This window comes from Acanthopagrus latus, chromosome 18, assembly GCF_904848185.1.
Source record: "Acanthopagrus latus isolate v.2019 chromosome 18, fAcaLat1.1, whole genome shotgun sequence".
Classification (NCBI taxonomy): Eukaryota; Metazoa; Chordata; class Actinopteri; order Spariformes; family Sparidae; genus Acanthopagrus; species Acanthopagrus latus.
The window spans coordinates 19,327,061-19,355,003 of NC_051056.1; the positions used below are offsets into that span (position 1 = coordinate 19,327,061).

The 27,943-nt window shown below is 44.0% G+C and overlaps 3 protein-coding genes across 5 annotated transcripts; 1 reads left to right on the forward strand and 2 right to left on the reverse strand.

Moving 5' to 3' along the window:
* Positions 1–1,021: 1,021 nt before the first annotated feature.
* LOC119006947 (soluble guanylate cyclase 88E-like) lies at positions 1,022–14,469 on the reverse strand. Its single transcript, XM_037076098.1, has 18 exons — positions 14,216–14,469; positions 13,899–14,039; positions 12,618–12,757; positions 12,353–12,487; positions 11,169–11,292; positions 10,947–11,066; positions 10,748–10,832; positions 10,280–10,366; positions 8,570–8,687; positions 7,945–8,074; positions 7,664–7,810; positions 6,591–6,737; positions 6,341–6,497; positions 6,155–6,264; positions 5,974–6,063; positions 4,780–4,938; positions 4,545–4,682; positions 1,022–1,670 (listed from the first exon to the last, which is right to left on the reverse strand). Exons 1-18 carry the CDS (start codon positions 14,333–14,335, stop codon positions 1,518–1,520), a joined length of 2,301 nt encoding a protein of 766 aa, XP_036931993.1. The 5' UTR covers positions 14,336–14,469; the 3' UTR covers positions 1,022–1,517.
* Positions 14,470–17,104: 2,635 nt separating this feature from the next.
* On the forward strand, positions 17,105–23,506 carry LOC119007919 (myozenin-2-like). Of its 3 annotated transcripts, none has more exons than XM_037077878.1 (6): positions 17,105–17,193; positions 17,919–18,033; positions 19,064–19,218; positions 19,776–19,929; positions 20,864–21,041; positions 21,842–23,506. In XM_037077878.1, the coding sequence occupies exons 2-6, from the start codon at positions 17,949–17,951 to the stop codon at positions 22,023–22,025; spliced, it is 756 nt and encodes a 251-aa protein (XP_036933773.1). In that variant the 5' UTR covers positions 17,105–17,193; positions 17,919–17,948; the 3' UTR covers positions 22,026–23,506. The 3 variants fall into 3 exon arrangements, with proteins under 3 accessions (XP_036933773.1, XP_036933774.1, XP_036933776.1); XM_037077879.1 differs by having other exon boundaries at positions 19,776–19,857; XM_037077881.1 differs by having other exon boundaries at positions 17,108–17,197; positions 17,917–18,033.
* On the reverse strand, positions 23,013–27,788 carry rbm22 (RNA binding motif protein 22). Its single transcript, XM_037077877.1, has 11 exons — positions 27,651–27,788; positions 26,309–26,362; positions 26,188–26,217; positions 25,947–26,079; positions 25,748–25,848; positions 25,080–25,252; positions 24,771–24,971; positions 24,453–24,617; positions 24,161–24,249; positions 23,864–23,992; positions 23,013–23,695 (listed from the first exon to the last, which is right to left on the reverse strand). The coding sequence occupies exons 1-11, from the start codon at positions 27,702–27,704 to the stop codon at positions 23,541–23,543; spliced, it is 1,284 nt and encodes a 427-aa protein (XP_036933772.1). The 5' UTR covers positions 27,705–27,788; the 3' UTR covers positions 23,013–23,540.
* Positions 27,789–27,943: the final 155 nt, after the last annotated feature.

A 27,943-nucleotide genomic window follows, 5' to 3' on the forward strand; every position in this document is an offset into this window, starting at 1 on the left:
AAATGCCATTCTTCTTCTGTCAATTTCACCTTTAGCTCCGCCTGAACTCAAATTATCACTGCATCTTATTAATGTGGGTGTTTCTCTGTGTCTGTGGCAAACCAAACTGAAAGATGTCTTCCTCCTTAAAGCTACCGCAAACTGTCCCCGAGCCACTGAGGGCACACATCCGTCCCTTCACGCCAGAAGTTGCCCTCCTGGCCTCCACGAATCCACAGTCACCCACCATGACTCCTCCGCCCAGCTCTGCCCCGACGGCCTCCAGCCTCCTGAGCACCACCATCGCCACCACGCTGCTCCCGTGGGAGGAGGTGCACATACAAGTGCACACCATCCTGATTGTCGTCATCTTTTGTGTCGTCTGTTTGCTGCTCCTTCTCGCCTTCTTCTACGCCTTCTGTTTCCACTGCTCCATCAAGTCGTCCCCTAAAGACTCGGACAACAGGTGCAGCATGGAGCGCGAGGACGCCACGTATAAGCGCAGCTCCTCCGATAACCAGTCGGTGGGGAACGTCGTCTGACACCGGCCCAGAATGTCTGATGTCTGACATGTCTATGAATGTATTTATGTTAGGGCTGTGTTGTTTTGGTGGCATGTGCAGATGTGTTGCAGCAGACCGTGGTTACTAATTCCCGTACATTGATTTAACTCCTTGAAGTGATATTGATTTGCTCCTGATTGATTTGCTGCATTTGCTGAGGGCATTAAGAGATCAGATGCAGGCGCACATGCATCCATGTCGCAAGAGCAGCACACAGACACAGCAAAACATATCCCACATCCACGACAATGAAGATGTGTTCAATAAAAGACAAGTAAAAACCTGCAGATGTGAGTCTGGATACCGATGCCTTTGAGTGACAGGACAAACAACAGCAAACAGATCCACATGTGGCTCAGCAGTCATCTAGCTTCACTTCCACTGAGCTGACAGGTGTTTACATTGTGCCGCGGCTGTGTGCATCTGACGAGACTGACACAGAGCGATGGATTCAGACAAGCAAGACAAAGGGGACAGGAGAGATTCAGAGTGATTTTATTCAGGGAATGAAACAAGACGTCAAAACTACAGAACAAAACGGTGTAGAAAATCACAGAGTTTGAGTCCAGCGGAACCACGCTGGCAGCGGTACTGAGACATGTTACACAATGGGTGACTAATGAGAAGTATTAATTGGAGGGTTGTCTGCTCACTTGTAGGGTTTTTTTGTTAAAGCTCCGAGGCAGCTGTTTGAACCGATCAAAGTCAGAAATCAGCCGCGATTGATTTCTGTATTGTCAGAGCTAAATACGTACTGATGATGTTACCGTGCAACAAAACACCCGCAAGGCCCTCTAGAAAATGTCAAGTGCTCCAGACTAGTACGCAAGAACTCCACCAAAAAAAAAGGCTAAAATAAGAGCAAAACAGCACTCCTATCCAACCTAACATTGGCCTAACATTCAAAGCTCTGAGTGAGACGCACAAGTAGCGCTTCAGAAACAGAAACACAAATGAATTTCTGGCTTTGTTTGTTCACGACACGGAGCACATGGCGCTCTTGGAGCAGCGGGAGTCACAGGAGCTGCCGCGGGACTCCATGATGGAGTCTCTGCCATCGGACTCAGGTGAGTCCAGCTCCAGGTGAGCGTCCTGCAGGCCGTCCTGCAAAGCGTCCTTGTAGTGGGACTGGGGAGGTAAACGGCTCATTTTACCAAACTGAGAGCAAAACAGCAAGCGTGAAAATATCTACAACAGTAACACAGGGTGGGAATCATAGTGGATGAATAAAGGCACAATTCACCCACCCACTATTATTTTCACTCCCTGCTTTATGTGCTATTTATCCATCTAGATTGTTTTGGTGTTGCTGAGTTCTGAAGATATCGGCTATTGAAATGTAGATGGTCCTCTGCTTATGATGCTCAGAGTGCCAAAAAATACATTTGAAAAACTTAACAACAACGTGTCTTCCCAGAAATCATGACCCGATGACCTCAAGAGGATCCACAGACCTTGTTTTTGAGCAGTTAGTTCTAGGAATTATTTTTTTTCTAGTGAACTAGTCCCACCATCAGCAACCATAATGGCTTCCTCCTCTGCTGAACTCTAAAGTTTGCTAGCTTGGTCAGTATAGTTAGCTAACCTTTCTTCCATTGGAAGGTGCACACTTCCTTCTGCACCTTGACACTCTGGGCAGGTGTAGCTCACTAGAAAGAAAATACCCAGCTAGCAGGAAATGTTCCCACAACATTGGCTAACATTCCCTGCAAGTTCTTATTATGTTTTTTAAAAAAAACGTTTTTGTCTAATGTTCAAAGAACATTTTAAGGATGTTTATCATTTCAAATAATGTTCCTATAATGTTAAATGTTGATAAAGGAAGAAAGGTTTAGGTGCAACATTCTGAGGATGTTTTGGCGATGTTGTTGAAGTAACAGATTATAGAATGTTCTTCTATAAAACATTCCCATAATGTTACAAAATAGCAAAGGAAGAACAATTCTAAAGGCAACATTTAGAAAATGTTTTTGGCATGTTTTTAAGGCCTCCAATTATGGAATGTTTTTTTTATAAAACTTTACCGCAATGTTACACAATAACAAAGGAAGACTGTCAAAGCAATATGTGGAAAATGTTTTCAGAATATTATTAAAGCCTAAAATCCCAAAACATTTTTCTAAAACGTTCCTGTAATGTGATATGTTAACAAAGGAAGGAAGTTTTAGCTGTAACATTCTTGGGATGTTTTGGGGATCTTGGCGAGGTAACATATTATAGAATGTTCTTTTATAAAACATTCTGAGAATGTTACATGAAAACAAAGGAAGAACATTCTGAGAGCAACATTTAGAAAATGTTTTCAGGATGTTATTAGGGCCTCATATTATATCACTTTTTTTATAAAACATTTCAACAATGTTACATGATAACAAAGGAAAAACATTCTGGAAACACTTGGAAAATGTTTTGGGGATGTTATTAAGGCCTCCAATTACAGAGCATTTTTTTTATAAAACTTTCCCACAATGTTATACAATAACAAAGGTAGAACACTTTGTCTGCAACATTCTGAGAATGTTTTGGTGATGTTGTTGAGTAACATATATAGAATGTTCTTCTTTAAAACATTCCCAAAATGTTATATGACAACAAAGGGAAAGACTTGGAAAATGTTTTCGGGATGTTTTAAGGCCTTAGATAACAGAAGACAGAACTTATTTTATAAAATGTCATAAACCCATGCCAGCTCCAGGGAAGCAGGCTAAGTTAACTCAGAAAAGCCAATGCAAGCCAAGACAGGACCAAACACAGCACAATGACGTCACTAATCCATCCAGACTCACAGCCGTCCCGGGGCTGATAAATTGGATAGGTTGCCGTTTGCAAATTACTTTATCAGCTACAAAGTAACTGATGCCAGATCCATGCTGTCTGGCCACTGGCTGCTCACTCCCGTGCAACAGGTCATTGACTGCAGTTGCCCTAATGGCAATCAGTGTCATTCTGATTCTTACACATAGGCCTACCTTTAAATTGGTGAGAACATCCAAGTGTAGCAAAACATTTTGAATGATATAGGGATAGGGGATTAATTAACATGACTGTCCCCATTTGTCCTAGGTTTTAACTTGCATTTTAAGGAGGTTATCACAAAACATTTTTGTAATGTTTTAAGAGAATGTTATCATCCAACATTCTGGGAACTTAGAACAAGATATTTTGGGCTGTAGCTCAGCCAGCGAGTAGAGCAGATCGTCGAAAGGTTGCTGATTTCAATCCCAGCTCCCCAGGGGTGGGTTGAGCTGTGTGTCGAAGTGTCCTTGAGGAAGATACTGAACTCCAAATTGCTCCCGATGTGCAGTTAGCACCTTGCATGGCAGCCTTCACCATCAGCGTGTGAATGGGTGAATGTGGAAAGTACTGTAAAGTGCTTTGAGTACTGGAAATAGCGCTATAAAAATGCAAGGGCATACCATTCAAGCAATGTTGTCACAAAACATTTTTAGAATGATTTTAGGGAATGTTATCCTCGAACATTCTGGGAACTTAAAACGTACTGCTGAGAACGTTTTCTAGAACATTAGGGCATAACGTTCAAGCAATGTTGTCACTGAACACTTTAAGGAGATTATCACAAAACATTCTTTAATGTTTTTAGAGACAACATTCTGGGAACTTAAAGAAAACTTCCTGGTGAAAATATAACGAGAACATTCTAGGGAACTTTCTCAGAACTTTTTTAGAACAATAAATTGCTAGCTGGGTAGTTCCTAGAAATTGCTCGATCAGCCAGGTCATGAGTTCTAGAAAGAGACTTTGCTCTTCATTATTAAAATGTATTTTTTGCCTCTTTGAGAATCACAAGCCGAGTGCCATCTTGTTCCATTATATTGGAGTGAAGACACACATCTTTACAGCTGATATATCCAATAGCACTACAGGTGAGAGCAAATATATGTTCATTATTTGGGGATTTTGGCCTGAACTGTCCCTTTAAATCTGAGTCATCTCAGCAGCAAAGTCATGTAAACCTGGCACCAGACAGATATCCTCTCTCACCTTATGAACCGACATCTCCTCCACCCGGCACTCCTCCATCGACTCCTCCAGAGAATGGCCTGAAATTTCCATCTTGATGCGATGAGAGCGGATAGACTTGACGTCATCCTCGTCCTCCCCCGCCACCAGTGGGAAAACCTGGGGGCAAAGTCAGAAGGAGACTCTAGGAAAGCAGAGAAAACGAGGGAGGCAATGAAGTGTATAATGTACAGGCGTGTCTTAGTTGGATTTTTACCAGTCCCTCGTCGTCCCCTGTGGCCTCGGTGCCTGAGATGGTGGCCTTGCTGATGGCCTTACTGATGGTCTGGGTCTCAAACTGCGGACACGCTGCCTGAGCGTTCCCATCTTTGTCCCTCTTTCCTTTGAGCCAGTAGGTCTCAATTTCAACATTTCCCTAAACACGCACAAAGAGAAGGAAAGAGAGATTCAGGTTCCTGGCATATGAACAAATATTCAAAGACTGTTCCTCCTCCTCCTATACTCCTGTCCTCGTGGCTGTCACAGGAACAATTTCTGTTATGGAGGGAAGTAAAATGGCGGGTGACACATTTTCAGAAGTCAGAACTCCCTGATGAAAAATGAGTCTTATTGGAGTCTGCAATCAGCCGTCTCAGAAAACCTTTGGGAGTCACTCTGCTGCCATTATCACTGAATGTAGGACATCAAAGTCAGACCGTGTGATAAAACAGACAGGCAGATAAACAAGCAAGCAAGCAGCTCTGAATACTGAGTGTGCTGCCTCCCCAGAGCCGTGACACTGTGAGTTATTGAAGGAGACATATTCTGCTCATTTTCAGGTCCATAATAGAAACCAGAATAGATTTACACATGGTTTAATGCTCAAAAAGCACATCATCATTTTCTCATTCTGGCCAGTGTAGCAACACAGTTAGCCCCCTCCCGTCCGAAACACTATTTTCTTAAAGGGTGCCCCCTTTCTGATTGGACAGCTCAAACATGCCTGAGCCGGCACCGCCATGTGATGTCATAAAGTCACAGAATTAAAGGTGGGGCTACTGACGAGCGGTTTCAGGACCAGTGTTTTCAGCGTTTCTTGAGAGAGAGGAGCTTCTGTTGGGGCGGACTTTGACCTTTTTACCTTATAAGATATTTTACACGCAGAAGGACCTATAAAACCATAGCCTTTAATATCATTTTATACGGATTGAGGAAGTTTATTAAGTCCGACTGGTTTTAATACAAACATCCTCCATTACCACACATTGATTAGTGCATGATCAGTTTCAAGCAGGTTGTTTGTGATGTGCAAGAGAGATGTATTTGCTGTTAAGTGGCGATGTTCTGAGCAACATCACCATGTCTGATGCGCATATGTTCCTCAGCGAAATATAATAATTACATGTTTGTTACTGTGGCTGCGTGAATGCAAGACAAGAGTTGCTGTGGAAACAGTTTTGACCCCCCTGACCTTGATGGTGATGGTACCCCTCCTCTCAAAGATAAAGTGACTTCCTTTCAGGTGCTCGTAGGTGGCGCTGCTGAGCTGAATGTGCATCTCCTGAAAGCAGATAAAAAGACCGAGGCAGTCAAAACAAAACTGCCACTTCAGTCGCCTCTTCTCATGCCTTTCTGTCGTCATCTTTCTCTACCTTTCCATTGCTCTCCATGGCAGACGCAGTGTGGACTGTGTCGCCGTGCAGACCGTAGCGTGGCATCTTGTGTCCCACCACGCCTGCCACAACCATCCCGGAGTGGATCCCTGCGACCCAGAACCACGGGTGAGTCCACTCAGTCAAACGCAGCACGGTGAATATGTCAAGACATGTTCTACCCACCGACGCGAATCTGTATGTTGTTGCCGTTCGAGGGGTCTTTCAGGTGGTCTATGGAGCGCACCATGTCCAGGGCCATGTCGCAGATGTTGTGAGCATGGTACTTTGTCTTCTCTGGAGCCCCGGCTACCACCATGTAGGCATCTCCAATGGTCTCGACCTGGAAGGAGACGGGGAAGAGCAGCTGTTGCATTGTGGGCACTTGTGGATAAAGTGCATAAGAGCGGGTGGGGGAGGGGGGATGCACTCAAACCTTGAAGACTCGGTGCTTCTCGCTGAGCGTGTCGAACAGCGTATACATGGTGTTGAGCATGGAGACCACCTGCATCGGAGTGATGTGGCTGCAAATGCGAGTAAATCCCACCACGTCGCTGAAGAGGATGGTCACATCTGGGAACACCTGGAGGACAGAGATAAGAAAGTTAACGAGAGGCAGAGAGAGAGAGAGAGAGAGACAAGGGAAGGAGGCGCTCGTGGGACATATTTGTGTCTATGCTTTTACGAATCAAAAATACCTCACAGTCCACCTGATATTTACTGTAGCAAAAAGTCTGAAAGAGACGTAGATCAGAAGACTGGTCTGTCGGTATATGTCTCTAGTCCCTTATCTGAATAATCTATTATTTTATGTGATTATTCTAGTGATGGCTTCTTGTTATCAAGACTGCCCATGTTCTCATCTTATGTGAGGGAGCTACATAACATCCATAAGTCGGCAAAAACTTAAAAACTTCGGGGTGGCAGTGCCGCCTCCTGCTACAGAGGCCGATACTCACTCACCTAATTTTACCGCCCTGCTCATGTCCGATTAAATTATAACAGGTGCTGCTTTGTACTGCTGAATACAACATTACTTGGTTTGGATTTGGAAAAGGATCTCAGGGGACGGAAAAGCGGTTCTGTCATGTAGTTTGCCAGACTTCATGCTGGATCGCACTCAAAGCTGCGGACACAGCCTGGTGAGACACAGCTAGCAGAAACTGCTTAACAGCACCTCCAGAGCGCGCTAATTAACATTTTATATCTCGTCTGTAATAAGTAGAATTTGGACATGCTATCAGGCGAATCTCTCTGCCTGTGTTCTAAAGCCAGGCTAGCTTTGTTCCCTGTTTCCAGTCTTTGTGCTAAGTCAAGCTAAGCTAAGCGGCTGCTGTAGCTCAGATTCACCGCACACTACAGCGAGCGGTGTCAGTGTTCTCTCTTTTTTTTTCTTTTGTTTTTTTTTTTTTTAAGAGCAGCGAATGTTAAAGTTTGAAACTGGTGCTTCTTTTATTTTTGCGGTGCTCACACTCACAGGCCGACAGCAGCACTGTCTACCATCCTGACCTCACAAGTGTTTACAGCCGGCTCTCCTTTGCGCAGCCTTTTAGCCACCGGCTTGGGAATCATCCTGTACAAAAGGTCATCGGTCTTCTTCATCTCGTAGTCCAGCATCTTCATGCTCTCCTCCAGCTTACTGGACTTCTTTTGCTCCTGCGTTTACACCGGGGGAATGAGACAGAATAACACAGTGAGATTGCAATCTGTTCTCGCTCGTCTCGGGTGTATGTGATTTGGGGGGGGGGTTGCAGGGTGACGTGCGAGCTGATCACACGTCTAAGATGAACCTGTATGAGCGCCCTCTTCAGCTCCTCCGACTGCTGAGTGCCCGCCAGCACCAGGTCTCTGCTGGAGTCGTGCATGCTCAGGTCGTTGATGTACAGGCCGGTCTTGAACATCGCACTCAGGCTCTCCATCCTGGACGAACGGAGACAATGACAACATCGATATAATGCACAGAATCTATGAATAACCATATGAGGAGAAATGTTATTTTTAGCTCCTTACCCTATGAATAATGTAAGCGGTGCGAGCGCGGCATTTAACACTTCAGCGCTTTTGTCAATACGGGCCTGTGAGCATTTACCAGCAAAACAAAATGTTTTAGAAGAGGAGGGAGATGTTTTGGTAATGAACTCTACGGAAAACACTCTCAGTTGCAAATGGGTTCCCATTAGGCCCACAAGAGCTGCACTGTCTGATTACAAGCTAATTAGCAGCTCATTTCATGCATGGTGAGTGCTGTTAGAATGGGCCCCTGATTTGATTCACTGCCCAGGCTTTTATTTCCAGCCTCGTAATTCAGTTTAGCGCTCGCTGCTTTTTTTCTCCGAATGTTTTACTTTTCAACTGCAGCGTTTTAATAAAGATCCGTTTCTATGGGTGTGCGTGTGTGTGTGTTTGGGCCCATACACAGGAGTTCCCAGGAAGATGATGGACTCCCACTCCGGCATGTATCTCATCTGTCCTTTAAGTTTGAGACAGCGGCTCCCGTCGCCCCAGCTCTCCATCGCATTAGCACTGTTACCGTCTAAAAAAAGAGGAGCACGGAGAAAATGCCAACAAGACAGACCTTTAGAGAGGGGTTTGGGTTCAATTACAGCACTATACAATAATTGCACTGTGTTCACCCTAATGGATTTAGCATTTGAGCGTTTTTAAAGCAAACGTTTGACATTTCGGCGTGCACACTAATGCGCTTTTTTGCTGCCAGTGAGAAGTGAAGATCGAAGCCACGTTCCTGTCTGCTTGTTCAATATGAAGCCGGAGCCAGCAGCCAATTAGTGTAGCTTAGCATAATGAACGGAAATGGAGAAATGGCTAATCTCTGCAAACAGATATGGATGCAGAATCTGTGGGCAAGAGACAAGATTTAAGGAATCGGATGCATTCTGACTTCCGTTTATAGTACCAACCAGTCAGGGTTGAGCAGACTTTGGTCGCCGGCAGGTTAACAAGCAATCTTAGAACCCATCGCCTATCATCTGGCAACAGTTTGGCTTTTATTTCTTTTCTTTTTATTATTATTCGCCTATATGTAGTATGTACAGGTATGTTAACAGTAGCTTAAATGTAATCTCACACCCATCCTTGCTTCTCAATTTGCTAATCCGACTGTTATCCGTCATCCGGATAGACACTAGCTACACAGCAAGCCCGAAAACATCGGCAGTGACTCCCAGAGGCTGAATCAGATGCAGACGATATCTGAAGGGTTCGGAAATCCCGAAACAGCTATCCTGGTTCTGTCTAACAGTTATGACAATAGAGAGCTGCAGGGATGATGTATTTTTTTTTGGCTAACCCTGAAGTTACCATCGCCCCGGCTCCCTCAGCCAAAAGCCTCGGGGAGTGTTCCATTAAATTTTGGATTGTTGCTGAATATAAACTCTGTGGAATACAAAAGCTTGTGATACACATTTTGTTCAGCAAGATAATCTTCACAGATGAAATCACCATCACAATACTGTAAGACTATAAACAAACTATACTGATGTTGAATGACCTCAAAGCCACCTACACTTATCATCTCACTAAGCTGTAGTAAGCACACTACACCATAAATCGATCGTTTCTACAAGTCAGAGTTAGAATAGTTTGTAACTAAAGTCTGTCTGTAAACAAAACGACTAGTGAGTAGCTGCGTCTCGTGTTTGGCACGATGACATTTAAACACTCGCGTGACAGAAACACTATAAATTAATCGTTGCGTATTTACTGCTGTATTTTATGTCAAATCTCCTCACACAGCACTGATTTCAGACATTTAACCAAAACAAAACAAACAACCATTGACTTGAGAGGAGGGAACCGGAAGTTCAAAAATGATATATTATTTTGGACTCATTCCTGCAGCACTCTGTTATTTGCTTTTACAGTTTTCATGCCAGACTATTTGTTGGACGGGAGCAGTGACGTCCTGGAGTATCTGCCGCTTGGCAGGCAGAGGCAGTGAAAAACAAGACTTAAGAAACCCGTCCAAGGAGTCCTGCACATAAAAATAAATTGTTTTTCTACAAATCAGATGATCAAGATAAAACATGTCCATTAATTAGTCTGCTTCAGAGATGCTGGTAGGTAGATTGTTGTTGTATGTTTTTTAGATAACTGAAAGGTCGTGACCTTTGTAATCATCTCCAATGATGGACTGGAAAGCCATGAGCTCCACATCTACGTCAGCAGAGCGGTTGGCGTTGTCGTAGTCGGAATCTGCGGATAGACCATGGGCAAATCTTCAGAGCCAGAAACATTCACATTCGCACCCTCCACCAATTAAAAAAAACAGGGCTCGGCTCAGCTTGGCTAAATTCATTCAGTGTAAGTTCAAACAAGATATTAGACACTTCCATTTTTGCAGCTGCAAGAGCTGCCAAACCCTCCAATTTAATTCAGCAACGTCTGAAGAGTAAATGTTGATGTTCGAGCCGTCGTACGAGAACAGACATCCATTCTACAGCAACAGTGGTTTATTTTATCTAATAAAAGTGGAATTGAACATGTCTTTAGCAACTGACTGCTAGTGAAACTGATCTGACCACAAGCCCAGCAGACACACACCCCTGCGAGAGTTCGCATGGCTCCCACTCTTACTCTGGACTCGGTTGTGAAGGTTCCTCTCTCTCTTCACGGGCTCCTTGGACATGATCTCAAACAGGTTGTTGGGGTGGGAGATGATCTGTGTGCAGATTCAAAGTGGAGATTTTTTCGGATTGATTGTTTTTTTTACTGTGCCGGAAGCGTCAAAAGTTGCCCCTGTCTGGTTCGCGGACGCGTTGAAGCGACGCCTTACCATGTTCCAGGTGAACTCCACCAGGGGGCGAGCCAGAAGGAAGGCGTCGTTGATCTTCTTCCCATCCAGATCGGGGAAGACTGTGGCCAGGCCGGAGCCAACATTATGCACCACCATGTCCTCGAAAAATCAGAGCCCTGCTGTTACTAGCCATTCATTTAACGCTCGGTGCAATCATTGACTGCTCCCGGTGGGTCTGGGAGTGTTGCTCAGGGAGATTACCTGTCTGAAGACGATGTTGAAGGGGAAGACCTCAAAGAAGAAGTCAGAGGTGATGGGCAAAATCTCCTGCTCCTCCTCATCCTCCTTCATGATGTAGCGGTAGGCCGAGTTGTCAAAGTTCAGCCTGCAGAGATCACATACGGGTCGACATGTTAATGATAAACTGAGGTGGAAGGCATATCCAGATCCTTAACCTGAAGAGACTATGCCATTTCTGCAGCTAGTGGTCTTTTATTCACACGATGAGTCACTTTTGCCTCCCTCATTCTTTGACACGCTCCTGGGAGTCATCGTTAGAGGCATGAAGTGAATGAAGAGCACTGTGACCTCGAAAGAAACTGTGAACACTGTTGGAAACATTCAGGACGATGTAAGCCCACAACTCAACAGAACATATAACAAAGGTCATTTCATCACGGAAATGTTATATATTATTTCTTCAAGTCAAAGTACAGAAGAATTATCAGGAAAATGTAATTCAATTATCAAAAGTAAAGTTAATTCTGGCTCCTCTGACTGATATATTATGATTTATTTCGTTATTAGGTGGATCAAACTGACACATCAATACAGTGGCGTCATACTTTTGTGGTTAGAGTACGAGTGGCTGCTTTAGATAACAGTTTAAAGTTACAGGGACATTGCACATTAATAACGCATCTGCAAAAGTGCCAGTTTAGTCATCCAGGCTCATTTTCAACTGCAGCCCCTGGGCAGGTGTAATACAAGTTACGAGAGACACATAAGACACATGGAAATGAGACAGCAATACTAAACGTTTAGCAAAAGACTTAAAATCAGGGACACAATACATAACATGAAACAAGGCCGGTTCAGAATATGTAGTACGGTCAGACACTTGATTGTCTTTTAGCCATGATTTGAAGTTAATTTAAATGAGCGGGGTTTAGGTAGTTTGTTTTGTTTTGGGTTTCTTTGTCTAATACTGAACAGTTTTGTCTTTGAGTCTTAAAGGGGACAAATTCAGAGGGAAATGTCTCTTTGGCAGAACTGCTAACAGCTCATAGACACCTGAAATGTGCTTTCTTGTGAGGAGCCATTGTTACTACTGATGTGATAATACAATATTTCAACTTTAAGTGTAATATGAAGCTGTATAAAAAGTACAGATGTGTCAAAATTATACTCTGTGTGTGTGTGTGTGTGTGTGTGTGTGTGTGTACCTCATGGTGACGTGGGAATAGTCCCCGACCATCTGCTCAGACAGCACCTCCACGTGGATGTCGGTGTCGTAGAACTGCTTCCCCATCTGCCTCAGCTGACCCATGGCGTAGTGCAGATAGCCCTTACGTTTACTCCTGTAGGTGACGGAGAAGAGTCCATCTAATCACACAGCTTTCTCTCTGTTTGCCCTCTTCCCTCTACTTTTACGTCTGATGCCTGAAAGTCTGATCAATCCTCCCTCTGCCCCCCTCCTCCTCCTCAGACCTGTAGTGGAGGGTGACCCCGGTGGCGGACTCCTCCTGGCAGAAGAAGGTTGGGGGCTGCACCTTGGGGTAGCTGAAGCGCAGGTACTCGTGGAGATTATCGAGGCCGTTGACGAAGTCACGTACGTGACGGCCCAGCACCTGTAGACAGAGGTGGACAGGTCATGTTTAAGATGAGTAATTATTCCTTTAATGATAAAAACTAACTACTGCTAATGTAGGAAAAAAAGCAACTTTGGCATCCTAAGAGACCCAGAAAAGTGACTTCAAATCAAAATATCTTGCACCTCACTGTGATTCTTTTGTAAGTCCCACAACTCAATGAATGTGTGACACTAAACATCCCTTGAGGGAGTCATATTTACTTTCTACATTGCCAGACAACAATAAAATGTATTAGAGCACTTTACACAAAAACACACACTGGTCAGTTTTTGAGATTTGGGGCTATTTTGCTGACATAGCACGTCTTATTTCAGAATCTTTGCAAGAAAAACATTCAGCGTTTACTTTTGGGTGTTTGGAAATTCATGCACGTGATTAATTAGATAAAGACTCAATTAAATATTTAAAGATTACACTGCATAAAAGTAATTGTGCAGAAAATAATCATGTTAATGGTTTAATGGTGATATCTATTTTTAAACCTTTTCACCAATACAGCCGTTATTTTAATACAAAATTCACAATAACCGTGATATTACAAATGAAATATTGTTATTGTGTGAATAATCAAGCAAATCTGTCTGGCCATGTTCATCTCTTGTTTATGATTTTGTCTGGATGAGTAATTTTAGTTGATAGTAATCAATCATTATGTAGGGTTATGGTTACAGACTCTTCACCTCCCTACACTCACAGTTTGAGGGAATTTTGTTTTGCCACAAAAAGAGCCAAAGCACACAACTTTACAGATAGGTCCGATTACCAGCATTTTCTTTTGGTTAAATACCTGTACATATCAAGATATCTTTCATTTCATTTCATGGCTTTGACTCTAATATGTCCACAAAATAAAACAAAACTTTTCTTAATGTCTTAAGGACCCCACACAGAGTCAAACCTACTGTGCACAAACACTCACATTAATCCCTTTATACTGGATCGACAGAAATATCAACAGAAATCACACAAAAAGATGATAAAGTGAGGCACAGGGTTTTTAAAAAAATGTAACCTTTCACTCGCACAATTGTAGTTTGAGGATACACGTTTCACTGGGTGTTTAATAATTCTCTCACACACGTCTGACACCTGACAGGTCCGATATTTTGTTTTTCACCTTGAGGATCCTGTCATAGCCGTACTTCCCAACGAAGCCCAGGAAGTAGACACCCCAGGAATTCATCAGCTCATTGTAGGGCGTTCCTGTCACTCCACTGGCCGCCTTTGCAATACGTGGAATCACACTCTCACTGTACACCTGAAGACACACACACACACACACACACACACACACACACACACACACACACACACACACACACACATACATAAATATAGTCCTGCTGTCCAGCTGTCACCCTACAGGCAAAAGCAGACAGGTTGCACAGGGACAGAAATGTGACACTATGACTATGTGACTATATTTCACTGTACCTGGTGGGTAACAAAGGAGTGCAGCCTGACATCGGCTCTCTCCCTGACCAGCTTCCACACGTCGTCGCCGTACGACTCCTTGATGAAGTCGTGCAGACTCTCACACAGCAGCCCGTACATGATGTCTCTATGAAGACAGCTGAGTCACTTCCAACAGTCCTCCCAAAGGCCCCTGCAAGGGGATGAGAAAAAGTTCACAGTGGCGACTTCTGCAGCGCCGCAGTCGGAATTTCAATGTGTTTACCTCTCAGCACGACGCTATAAAAAGCCATTTAACTACTCAATGGAACCGCTTGTGCTCCCCCTAGACATTACCTGCGGAGGGTTCTGAACTTCCTCAGACAAATAAGGTTTCATCTGAAAGCCAACAGGGCAAACGGTTTTAAAGGGGCCCTGATTGTGCAACCTCTCCAGAGTGAGTGGGCCTCTATTGTCCGTGTGGCAGCTGTCAGCGCCTGGTGGCTGAGCACCGCTCTCCATGTGACACGAACACACTGCGGGGGCCACCTCTCAAATCCAGATGACACCAGTCACTGATTTCATTGTCTTGTCCTTGTTTTTTTAAGGAAATGACTTGTTATATCAATGAATAGTTATAATAGCTCTATTAAAGTCTCCTTATAGACCCTGTAATTCAACTTCAGAATAGAGTAACATAATGATATTTTATTATATATTGTGGGTTTTTTTTTTAAACACATTAGAAATACTATTTCAAGTTTGAATAAAAGCCTCTCTATCTGTATTCATTTAGTTCATTAAGGAATTAAATCATAAATTCCAGTTTTAGGGGTCAAACTATCGAATGAACACAGTGATGAGTTTAAATTGTCTGACTTGTTGAGTTTCAGACAAGCTTTAAAATGTAGAATGATCAAGGATTCCAATTCAGATCAGTATTTATTCATTTATGTGTTTAGTGTTGTTGATGTTCTTGGTTATTCTATGGATGGCATAGGATGGGCAAAAACAAGACCTTGTGAGAAATCTGTGCAAAAAAAAGAGAGATTTAGAGCGACCTGAAATCACAAGACACAAGTTTAAAACACTGATCCCAATGTAAGGCTGCTTCAGCTGCAGGAGGAGCAGGACAAAGACATGGGCAGCAATAACAGCAGAGCGAATTACAGTGTGACAAAGAAAAGGAATCATTTAAATTTGACATTTTAAATTAATGAAACTTTTAATGAATGTGAATGTTCCGAATATGTTCTACAGCAAATCAAAGACAGTTACTCCGCTCACGTATCCAATTTTATTAATGGTGACCTATCTAATGTGTCTTTGTCAGCGATGATAATTGAGTTTTCCCTCCTTTTGATGAACATTCTGATTCTGATGAAGACTCCTCGTGTCCTTCATTTAGCTCCCGATTAAAAAACTGCAGCAAACAAATCTCACACAACAGAATCCCATGTGTTGTAAAACACACACAGAGCGCCTGTAGTTTGTGGCAGCGCTCTTTATGTACGGTTCTTTTCATTTGACCACCGATGCTTAATATGCTGAATGCATTTCATGCGTATTGAACATGTTTTGGAGCATTTGAAAAGAAAAAAGAATATATTATTCATTTAAATTCTATGGCTTTGTCCATTTTATTTTCAATGCTTGACTTTGAAGTAAAATGTATTTAAGTCACATCACATTTTTTTTTTGCAATTCAATGAGTTGCTGTTTACAAAAGCTGCACATTTGTATTCAGTGAGTGTCTGCATATCAGAGTAATGTGACCCTAACCCTGACAGCACCACACAAGAGCTTAGATCTTTGGGGATTTTAGTTTCTTTTATGAAGCAAAGTTGCTTTTTCTACTAAACAAACCACTCTCGAATAAACTCCCGACGCTTGGCGACTATTCAACCTCAGCTGTGTGTCTGCGGACGACTCTCTGTGACTCAGGATGACTCCACGCTTTCTTTCAGAGGCCGGGAGGCTTCCCGCTGCGGGGGCAGTGGCATTGTGGAGCAGGGCAGGTGCGAAATCGATATCCAATCTCAACACGGATAAGGAAAATGTTTTTTTCCCCCCCAGGCTCCTGCTGAGCTCAATGAATCAATTTGTAGGGGGGGGAAAGGGCTGCTCGATAAAGACTTGAGTTCGAAAAAGGGCAGCCGAAAATAAAGTTAAAGGGCATCACTTCTGGTGGAACGCAACATGTGAGTTTATGCAGAACTCACTGGAGTTTCTCAGCAGTCGGTGAGCCACAGAATGGACGAAAACACACGAGCAAAAACCATTGTATTGTTATTTATTACAATCTTCCACAGCGCTGAGCGTCTGAGAGGCATGAAGAGTGGCCACGACTCACAGCGGTGTGAAAGCAAAGGACATCAGCGGTCTCTCACCATCAGACGTGGAAGAATGAAACCGCCGCAGAGTTTAACCTTTGACCCCAACCTGGAGAACTGAAACGCAACCTCCGATCGCAGCGACCTCAGCTGCTCCCTTAAAACCGTCTGTGTGTGTGTGTGTGTGTCAAGTGCTTCGGGGGAAGGAGAAAGAGAAGAGAGAAAATAGAAATTGTGTTTGTTTGCGTCTGTGTTTGCCGTGGAGAGGGCGGACACTTTGAGAGCTCAGTGTCACTGTCTGGACAGCAGCTGTCAGCATGCACACACACACACACACACACACACACACACACACATACACACACAGAGAGAGAAGGGATCAGATTTTATTATAAAGGCGGCTTGAGGTCAAGATGTAAATCTTTATACTTGCCCCCTTCCCCGTAATCGCCCTCTTACGCTCCCCCCTTCCAAACACTCCCTCCATCCATCCTCACCCTCTTACCCCTCTGCTAAAATAACCCTGTGAGGTAAGCGCCCGAGGCATCTTGGGACGACTTTTATACACTGTTCCTTCTCTGCTGAGGAGTGTCAGAGCGGAGTGTGGAGGCATCCGGGATTTACCGCCCCGACCACCCAGACCGGCTCCGACACCGGACACACAGGCAGGAAGGCAGGAGGACACAGGTGAGCACTGAGGTGAAGGAAGGGAGCGTGGGTGTTTCGATAAGCAGCAACAGAGAGGACACTGCTCATTGCGTGGAAGCCACAAAGTCCTCGAAAGAACTCTAAACAGGGATCAGGATTAAGATGCACCGTGGTTTTGCTGCAAGGTGACACTTTTATCTTGTCAATTGGAAGGTGTGTAATGCAATTTGTCGATCTATAGCCTGTTTGAGTTTATAACGCACAGTAAAACCCAGTGGAGGACTCAGGGTGTTTGAGGAGCAGGGGAGAAAAGAATAAAACGGGGCCCCAGCATGCAGAGAGGACACTGGGAGGTGTTTTATCCACCACAGGGGCATCAGGGAGGTCACTTTTATGCCTAAACAAACAAAATAAACAAACTGTCTTTGTTTTCACGACTGAATAAACATACTGACCTTAAAGAACAACACCATTTCATACTGTTTTTGTAAGTTTATATGTGGCGGACCCTGACACCTGTCAAGCTTCAAACAGTGTTCAGGGCACCTTGTTTCCTCAGAGAGCAGCTCGTTTATTCAGTCATGGAAAGGATAAACATTTCTGAGTTTGCATCATCACCTCATTAATATTGTAAATATTAAAATTCTACGTTAGAATGTCTTCTTCGAATTTACGTAGTGCCCCTTTAAGGCGGGAGAAGCATCATCAAACAAACCACAAGTCTTACTTATGATAACTCATGCGGCGACTTGTGTGTCCATCAGGTGAAGAAGAAGAAGAAGAAGAGGAAGAAGATGATGATGATGCAATCAGGCGTGGATGACATCACCAAGCAGAGGATGCTGCAGGCGAGGGCTCTGTCCCAGGAGGCCAGGGGAAGTAAGTTTGGATGCATTCACGTGTATTTTGACTGCATAATATTTGGAAGTGAACTAACACACATATTAGTTTTCGTGAATATGATGATTAGTATGCACGCTAATGCCCCCGTTAGTTTTGTACGCCGCTTTAAAAGGTTGCGTCAACAACTTGGTATGCTCCTGTGTGTTCACGCCCATAATCAAACTGTCATAGTGTGTGATCACAGCTGGAGCTGTCAGATGTAATTGAGCCGAACATCAAAGTGTGTTATCCTGCCGCCCGGGGGACACGAGCGATGCGGTGCACCCGAATCCCAGGAGGGCCGGTGTGCTGTGGAAACCCTCCAAACACTCCAGCGGGGACCATCCCAGCTGCACTGTTTGTTTTCCAGCGCTATCTGCCAGCTACGCTTTGAAAAAACCCGAGTCGCCTAAACTCAGCAAAATGTGACTCCCAAACACTTTTGAGAATGCTGCACAGGCTGATCAAAGACAGCTCCTCCGGGGTGGCACATGCCCAGACTTCTCCAAACACTTTTTCATGTGCGAGAAACAGGGCCATCCACTCTCACGGAGTCTTTCATCCAGAGATCCTATTTATATGCCCGGTTACCCGTGCAAACCCTCGACCACAACACACACACACATTGTGCACCCCTTGACATCATCCCGGGGCTATTTCAGACCCTCTGCTGTGCCATGATATAACACGAGAAGAGACCCGGAGCAAAAGCTGAGCAGATACCAACTTAGTGATGCTGCGCACGCTTTGGCTTTTATGTATCAGTGCCCCTCAGCTGTTTCAAGTCGACAGAAACAAGAAGATCAGAGGAGACGTTAAGTTTTGCCAAAGGTCCTTATTAGTCTGTGCTGCTTTCTCTCTTTCCAAACGTCTGCAAGTTACTGTCAGCGTCGCCTCCGCACTAACGAATATTGACACGACATGGCACAATAACCAGAGGCCCATAGATGTCTATACTCTGATATTGGCATTGTGGATATCCGAAAAAAGGTATTAAACACAATCACTGTCTGTCGTGTCGTGGCAGAGGGCCTGAACCTGGGGAAGAAGATCAGCGTTCCAAAGGACGTGATGATGGAGGAGCTGAATCTTCCGTCTAACCGAGGCTCCCGCATGTTTCAGGAGCGACAGAGGAGGGTGGAGAGGTACACGCTGGAGAACAGTGCCGACGGCGCTCACAACGTAAGGAACAAAGAGACGGAGCAGAGCAACACAATGACTTCTATCCACCAAACCGACACACTTAGTAGGTAGATGGGTAGGCTGCTGTCTGGTGGTTAAAGTACAGCAGCAGGCATTTCACCTCCTGTCACACTTGTCACACTTTCCATAGTGGCATTCAGCAGCATCTTTTAGTGGAACGCCTTTTACTAAACTTAGGAAAACTCCTTCGGGAGGCAAGGAGAGACAGATGTCTTTCAACGTGTCACAGTTTAGTTCGAACCTGTGAAAAATAAGTGGAATCCCATTTCTTGAATTCATACATTTGTGTTTCAGTATGAATTCAAGAAGACACAGATTCTTACATAGTGCACCTTTAATGCTGATTTTACACATGTTCATATTCTTTATCTTATCCTTTATATTTCTTTTCATTAACATAATTGCCCCATAGCCCTTTAGCACACCCCTCTACATGATGCCATCCCAGCATTTCACTTTGCCCGCTGAAAATACGAGCGTGTGACGAATAAATCTTTCAAACATTCGAATGAAATCTTCCTCTGCCCATTTCCAAGGTCCATCCAGAGGCCGTTCCTCCCCCGCAGATTATCCCAGAGCCACAGGGTGGAAAAGAGAACCAGGCTTTCTCCATCCCTGGTAAGCATAGCCTGGTCATGAACCTTCAGAAGACTGTAGCAAAGAAGGGCAGACCTGAGGTCCTCGCTCCAGGTAAATGGTTAATACAGAGTGGAGAATGGATTACCACGGGCTGCCACTGGTCATTTAGGACTAGACCGCCGCAATGCCACCTGCCTGGGCGATGCATGGACTCTGTGTCTCACTGTGATCGGCTGGTGTTCACTTTTTATGTGCAAGTAAATTACTTTTATCATTCGCAGCAGCAGCAGAGTCGGCAGTTTGCAGAGAGCAGTTATCTGTGAGCATCTCTGCTGCGTGCATTTTGTGTATTTGGCCTGACAGAAGGCACTGCTTCCAGTCCGGCTGACATCGAGCTCTGCGCTGTTTGTTATCGGGGATTCACACTGAGATCTATCTACTGCAGCTCCTATTGCTGACAGGAGTGACATCGAGGGGATTTATGTGCATATTAGATCTGCTGGTGCTTTGTTGGGGCTTGCTTATTGTGAAGTTATCAAACGCCTTGCACTTTCTTTCAAAACCAAAGGAATTACCATTTCTCCCAACACCCTGTCATGCTTACTTTGAAAGTAAAAGACTAAAAGACTCGTAATTAAAGGTGCAGTATGTGAGAAATTAGTTGAATATATGGAATATATAATACTTGGAGATCTATTTATTGTGTTGCAGAGATATCTACTTAAGTTTGCACGCTAACAAGTTATCCTGAACCCATCCCAATCCAACATTGTCAACACTCTGCTCCGAGCTCCCAGTCTGGACCGCCACATTCACGGCTAACCAGGCTAACTACCTAACAGCAGCTGCAGCCAGTAGTTACTCCAATGACGGTTTGTTTTGCATGTGAATTCGACAGATGGCCAATTCTTACACACTGCACCTTTACGCTCAAATTCTGGCTTTTTCTCGCATTATGGCCCCTTTAAAGCACTACAGCTCTAATTATGACCATAGTGGTACATCAGTTTTCACCGCCTCACATGAAGACTTTTGTTTCTGTCAGGATACTCCCGCCCTCTGAAGGACATTCCTCGCGAGAAGTTCAACGCAACAGTCATCCCCAAGTCCTACTGCTCCCCGTGGAGGGAAGCTTTGGGGGGCACAGAGGAGCTCCTGAGCACCCTCGACGCTCAACTGCCCCCGATGCCTCAAAGAACTTCCAACTACAGGTGCTTCAACAGGTAAATCAGCGTTTTCCAGACATTCTTAAACGATTAAATCCTCCTCACAGGCACTGAGACCCACTCATCTTCAAATAGACCCACCGATGATCTCACCATGTAATCCATCACAATCATCCCCTCCCTCGGCTCCACTCCATGTTTCCACAGTTTGAAAATAAATCTAGTCTCTGGCTCGCGCCTCCTTGGAGTGTGGCTGCTTGATGGCTATTTCGAACCGCGGATCTTGAAAGATGATCCACTGGTGCTGCAGCAAGCTTTTAATGCCCCCTCCCACCACCACCGCCACCACCACAAGACAGATTACGCACGAAAGGGAATCACCTTTCTCATTGCACATGAGGAATCGCATCATTCCAGCACGGCAGGACAAAGGTTAAGCTTGGTCAGATGGAGAAATGGAGGACATGTGAGAGACAAACTCAGGACTTTGCTCAATTAAGGCTGTCAATCAGGTGCTTTCTGCCAGCCAGTCTGGAACTGTACCCCCTGTGGAAGGATCCGTTTACATCCTTCAGATTACTATGAAATTGTGATGCCTTATTTAAATCTGCGCTCAGCAGCTACACAAGCAGAATAGGCTGAGTTTGAGTCATCCTGAATCCCAGGTGCTTTTTCCCCGTTAACAGCACCAGTTAAAATCAGAGATGATCACACTGGGTATAATGTAACAGCTAGAGGTTTTCCACCTTTGTGGGATGGAGTCCGAGCAATGCGCCATCTAGGGTCCTCTTCTGCCAGGAAGATGAAACACAACACATTCACGATGCTTACTGACGTCTCTTCTCTTTGTTTCTCAGATCCGCCATGCCATTCGGAGGGCCTATGGCCAGCAAGAGGGTGATCCCAGTGATTAGCTTTGAGGCGGTGGAGTCCCAGAAGCTGCCCGACATTGCTCTGAACCGCTGGGTGCAGCGGCCCAACTTCAACAGGGCACCCAAGGGATGGGGAATGGATTACAGCCCTGAATCTAATGAACTATAAAAAAAAGAGCTGATCAGCGAAAGACTGAAGCACTGACCTATGCATGCTTCTCTTCTGCTACAAAGATGATACCTCTGTTGATCACTGGGCACTGCAGGGGAGAAAAAAACTCCCACATGATATAAAGCGGTTTGCTGCTGCTGAGTGGTTTGATCAGCAACTCAGAGTGCTGGAATCAGTTCAATACTATAGTGGAGGCCAGTACAATGGCACTACAGGCTGAACAATTCTACCCATTTTTCCTTTTTGTTACGTTAAAGGAAACCTACTATGCTTTCTCCTTTCATTCAGTGCATTATAAAGGTTCTTGTGCAAGTAAAAGGTCTTGAAAGCTAAAAAGCCTGAAGTCCAAAATTACACGAGAACACGGTCCCTGAAGTGCCTCTTCAGTAGTCCAGCCTTTAATTCCATGAATTCTTGACATCACTACATCACCATGTGACACATTTTCTATAATCACAGTGGAAGTGAAGCTAGCCGGCAGCTGAAAAAACAACAGTGCTGACCTGAGACATTCGGAGTGGTGTTGGCTCAGGTGTGTGTGAGCTGGCCACTCACAGCGGACTGGGTATCGGGAGGGGGGCCTTACAGAGACAGGAGCCAAAAGAGGGCATCTCGGACAGAGGGGGGATACAGAGCTGCTGCACTGGACAGTCCAAAAAAACTGATTCAAGTAGTAACCCAAAATAAAATGGTGACAATATGTCTCCTTTAGGTAGTATCTAAACATTAATGTTTCAAGACTCATCTACTTTTCTCCCCCACTTCTACTCTCAATCCGATATGTACATATTTATTCAACCACTGTATCCTAACATTGGTACGACCATAAGGACAAACGCAGGAGACAACTCTGCTCTGCTAAAGCGGCACAAGTATTAATGAATAATATGCACTCTGAAATAATTAATGACAAAAGTGTCATTTTAATGACAAGTGAAAACATTTAAAGAAAGCCTTACAACAAACAAAGTCATTATGCTGTGAAATATTAAAGTTTGTGTCAAATAAAAAAAGACAAAAAAAATGAAAATGAACAGGTTTAAAAATGCTCCTCACACTTTTTCTCCATGTGATAGTGTGCACAAGTTGACAAATACAAGCTGAACCTATAGTATACATTTTTTATGTACAATGGCTCCAACCAAAGGAGCCTGTTAAAACCTTATGGCCCCTGACCACACTAGCAAGTAAGAGTCTTTTACCATGTTAACCTCCACTGTTCAGATGCTGTTAAACTGCGAGTCGTGACAAATTAATCTTGTAACATCCTGCTTGTCATCTATCCAGACACAGATGGTCCTCATTCAGTTCATTCACTGCACTGCTGGTGGCATAATCAGTCAGATGTTATCCTGTAAGAAATTACTTTTCTACGCAGTGCATTTCTCCCACAAGTATTCTGCTGGCTGCTTCAGGCCCATTGACGAAATCTGAAGTGAAAGGACCTGACCAGGTTTGACGACAGGGGAAAAAAAAAAGACACCTAATCACAGAATGATTTCACTCTAGCAGCTAATCGCCTTGACGAGAGCCATGTGCGGCATGGGCACCCATGCGCTGAGGATCCTGGGAGGGGTAGTGGATGTGACCAGGAGGTCTCATGCTCATTGGAGGGGGCATAGGTGGAGCCATGGGACCCATGTGGTGAAACATTGGAGGCCCAAAACCTGATTGAGTAGATGAAAAAGAGAATTAGGCATTAGGCATTCTCACAATTCTAATTCATTTACAATATGCCACATGATAAATAAATTCTACTCAGCAGCTTTGCAAAAAATGTATTGTGTAAAGGTGTAGTAACAGATCAGGGGTACCAAACGTAATAGTTTTTTTACCTGGAGGAGGTGGGTTGATGCCTGGAGGTGGAGGAAGAGCAATGTTCATGACAGCAGGTGAGGTTCCTGGGTCCAGGTTGAAGTAGTTTGCAGGAGCTTCTTCATCTAAAGCTGGTGGTGGAGGAAGAGCTACAGCACAAAGAAAAATAGTTAAATAGTTAATAATTCAGCTTTTATTTCTGCAAATCAATCCCAATAGCTTACTAGTATATATGAGCAAAAAGACTCTTTAAATTACACTTGCATGATTACATCTCTTTACACACATTCCAACTCTTGTTGTATTTGTAGACTCACCTCCTGGCAGTCCGGGTACAGGATCCAGTCTAGTGCCCATCTCACTGACACCTTCTTTGATGCCATCCTTTCCTCTAGCTGCCTGAGACCTAAGGAGACAAATGATATTTAATTATATATGTTAATCACATCACTTGCATTGACAAACACCATTGAATGATAGTGACATTTGATAGCGGCTCCACTCAGTGGGGCTGTATGAGAACTAAGAATTTCTATTGGATGGTAGAAAGAGCTTTTGTGGGTTACATATACAACACCCTAATGCTTTTTCCCTTCATCAGCTTCTCACCTTCCCCACTTGACAGTGAGCCTCCGTCCATTGATGATGAGTTTGTTGAAGGACTTCTCAGCCGCCATTTCAGCTGACTGCCGCGTGGCAAACTGGATGAAAGCACACTGCTGCCTCTGGACTATGGTAATGGTGCGAATCTCACCAAACTGGTAAAAGTGACTCCTGTAATAAAAACAGACCAATAGTCTCAAAACACTAGCAATGAATGGCTGATGTTGCTACAGAACTTTAACTGTATTTGCAAAACAAGTAAAGCCAACTCTCAAAGGCCACAGCAAGTTGTACAAGAGCTTGTTAGGGAAAACAAATCCTCACTTGAGATCTCCATCTGTGACAGTATCTCCCAAGCCGCCAATGTAGAGGGTGCTGATGGACTTGTCCTCTGGTGGATCCAGTCGGGGCATAGTTGAGGCCCGTTTCAGCAGCTTGTCAGCCACTGGGTCATTGATGCCATAGTAACGATCCTTAATGTTCTGGTCAGCTAGAGGATCATCTGGATCTGTGGGCTTCTCATGTCTGAAAAGAGGAACCATGATGAGATAATGTAACTAGGAAATAAGGAAATTACAGTCACAATAAATAGTTAACTACTTTTTTTTGTAATATTCTATAGGACTCACTCACCTGTAGGGACACTCCTCCCCTCTCTTACACTCTCCCTTCACCCAGAAGGAACAGATGTGCGGCCGGTTCCTTTTATAATACGGTGTGGTCCGGGCCAGTTTCAGCAACATATCACTAGAGCTGGGTGCTTTGCCAAGCTGACCCACAGGCCGTGTGCCATCAGAGTTGGCTATCTGAGAACACAGAGGTCCAAAGAGACGGGTTAGGGCTGTCCCTTTGTGGGCCTAATTTAGTGAAATTAAACCAGACCTCAACTAACTGACTCCCAGTATGTTATTTACTATGAAAATAAATACAAGCTACACCCTGTCCAGGCCTTTCTTCCACAGTAGTTTCACAGTGACTTCAGTCTGTCCGAGGACAATATAAAATGAGATGGGAAACTAACAAAGCAAAGCCGTACTAAATGAAAAATGTCCTCATAATTATTATCAAATGCTTTATTAGTTTCAATGCAAGTACACTGTAAACCAGGTTTACTACACATTGTATTGTGCAGAACAGTAATTAATTGTTGGTCTAGCATAAACTACTTTAAGGATTTGAAAGTGGGGACGAAGAAAAGTGCGGAGGACATCCCTACAAGCTAGTTTTAGCTATGGCAGCTGTATGAAAATCACAATAAACAGACAACAAAAGATTCTGTTTCTTTTAGCAAGCAGGTATACCTCTCTCTCCATGTTCTGTGTGTAGTACTCTTTGTTCACGTCTGACTTAGGAACCTCGTCTTTCACTGACAGCCCAGTGTCTCTGACCTGGATAGGCAAACCTGTTAAACACAAAATGTGACAAGGGCGTTAAAATCACTTAGTTGCATAATTCAGTGAGCCATAAAAGATGTACTCAGAATCAGTCACAGAGACTCACCATACTCCAGGTCTAGCAGACATGTCTGACAAACATTTTTCATTTTACTGCAGGTCTGACAGACCTCTGTCTTCTTGAAACGCATTCGTGTCCCTGGACACCACCGGAACACCGTAAAGGGTCGAGCACAGATCTGATGGGCAAAGAATTAAACTTAAGAATTGTTCTTATACTGAACATTTAAGTTGAACCATGTTGTGTAATACATAGTCTAGATATGAAGTATCAATGCAAAACCTACCTTGCATTCCTTTCCATACTTCTCCTTGGTCTGTAAAGCATAAACAAATCAGACCTCTTTTAGTGTCACCACAACAAGAGCATACACAATCTATAACAAAGAAACAATAATACTCACTTACCATACGGATGTAAGGGTTTTCTCCTAAACATGTCTGACACAGAATTGGAAAATCCTGGAAGAGAAAGGACGACACTTGTTAATTTTAGTAAAGTCCAAGCACCATGTCTGTTATTCTTCTGACCTCTGATGTCTGTTATCTGAAGCTGTAACTTGGCCTTGATTCTCTGTTTAACTTACTGCTGTGGGCGACTACACGTGTGACTAAAGCGAGGGCATCAGGACTTGCTCACTCTTACTTTGCCATCTGTTGGAGGATGCTGTTTCAATCCAAGTGCTAACTGCTGGAAATGACCTTGCTCTGATACACCTAAATATAAGCAGCTCTTGTGGCTCAAACGTCAACTACATGATCTAAGGTTGCAAAGTTTATATTCTGGTGTCTTGGTAAAACCAACATTGGCCTAATGCCCTGATGTGTCGCGGCTCAAGTGAGGAAACTTGATTTGTTGCCTTATATAGTCTGGTTATATGGAGCCTATAAAAGGCTCGACGATACAAGTGCTTCATGAGCAAATAATACAGTGAAGAGTTACGAGTTGGTGTACAACTTCAGAGTTTCACACTGACGTTAAGATTCAATGATCACTTCTCAAATATGATGACAACCAGACGAACAACGAACTTAGCTGAAATGAAGATTCAACAAGATTTAAATTCAACTGAGAATTGTTTACAATTTTTTTTTCCTTCTGGCGTTTCCCCAAGTCGTAATACACAGTTATGATTGCTCTGTCAGACAAGCGGATGTGGCCCTTAACTAGCATCGCCTGCCAAGCAAGCTAACGTTACAGTTTCAGATTTTATGATGTTTGAGTTTAACAACACTACCCAGAGCACGGTCCAAAACACCAGACAATAACCACATAGTGTACCGGATTGCTTCGGTTTCGCGAAACTCAGTTATGAGCAGAAATTGTTATCAAGTTGGCGTTACTTGATACCACTTCGTTTTTATTATTGTTAGCCAGCTGGTGCTAGCCTTGCTTAGCTTTGTTTAGCTTAGCTTGCTAATGTGAGCACAAATCACGTTGAGGTTGAGTTACGTTTAGTAGCTTTTTCTTAGACAAGATTCAGATGTTACTGTCCATCTACTCAGTACTACTGGGTAGAGACGGAAGACATATGTTGAATGAATTAACGTTCATCTACAAAGACATGCTACGAGGGTAGCAGCCACGCTTCTTTACTAGCTAGCTAACAGGATGCTAATTAGCTACTGAGCTAACCCGCCAAGTAAGAGGCAAACTGGCAGAGTGTATGATCCTGTCAACCTCTTCATATTGAACTGGAAATCATCTTGTCTAAGTCATACACTTTGCCGTGCGCCGATTAAAACATACCGCGTCTTCCCAGTTCTGTCTGTTGTAGGTGTTGGATCCCAGGGACGTCGCCATTTTGGAGAGTGTGAGCCAGGCGGGCCAAAGCAGCCAACGACACAAGAGGTGTCAGACCACAATGCACCGCGCCAGAGAGCCACGTTTCACCTTAGGGTGTCGCCCTAGTTCAAGAAACTAGCAAACGCAATATAATTGAGGGAAATGTGTAGGCAAATATGTATGGAACAAATATGTATGTATGGAAAGTAGCACTAATGGCTGTGTAGGTGTATATGCACTATATATGTAACTTGCAG

What these genes read in the sequence shown, in the direction of transcription:
- LOC119006947 (XM_037076098.1), bottom strand. Translation starts at nt 14,335, where the DNA reads ATGTACGGGCTGCTGTGTGAGAGTCTGCACGACTTCATCAAGGAGTCG. An exon ending in CATTGGAGATGATTACAAAG is followed by an intron (nt 8,688 to 10,279) that starts GTCACGACCTTT and finishes CTCTTTTTTTAG; the next exon opens with ACGGTAACAGTGCTAATGCG. An exon ending in GGGGTACCATCACCATCAAG is followed by an intron (nt 4,939 to 5,973) that starts GTCAGGGGGGTC and finishes GTGCGTGTTTAG; the next exon opens with GGAAATGTTGAAATTGAGAC.
- LOC119007919 (XM_037077878.1), top strand. Translation starts at nt 17,949, where the DNA reads ATGATGATGATGCAATCAGGCGTGGATGACATCACCAAGCAGAGGATG. An exon ending in GTGCCGACGGCGCTCACAAC is followed by an intron (nt 19,219 to 19,775) that starts GTAAGGAACAAA and finishes CCCATTTCCAAG; the next exon opens with GTCCATCCAGAGGCCGTTCC. An exon ending in ACCTGAGGTCCTCGCTCCAG is followed by an intron (nt 19,930 to 20,863) that starts GTAAATGGTTAA and finishes TGTTTCTGTCAG; the next exon opens with GATACTCCCGCCCTCTGAAG.
- rbm22 (XM_037077877.1), bottom strand. Translation starts at nt 27,704, where the DNA reads ATGGCGACGTCCCTGGGATCCAACACCTACAACAGACAGAACTGGGAA. An exon ending in AAAACCCTTACATCCGTATG is followed by an intron (nt 26,218 to 26,308) that starts GTAAGTGAGTAT and finishes TATGCTTTACAG; the next exon opens with ACCAAGGAGAAGTATGGAAA. An exon ending in TCTGCTAGACCTGGAGTATG is followed by an intron (nt 25,849 to 25,946) that starts GTGAGTCTCTGT and finishes TGTGTTTAACAG; the next exon opens with GTTTGCCTATCCAGGTCAGA.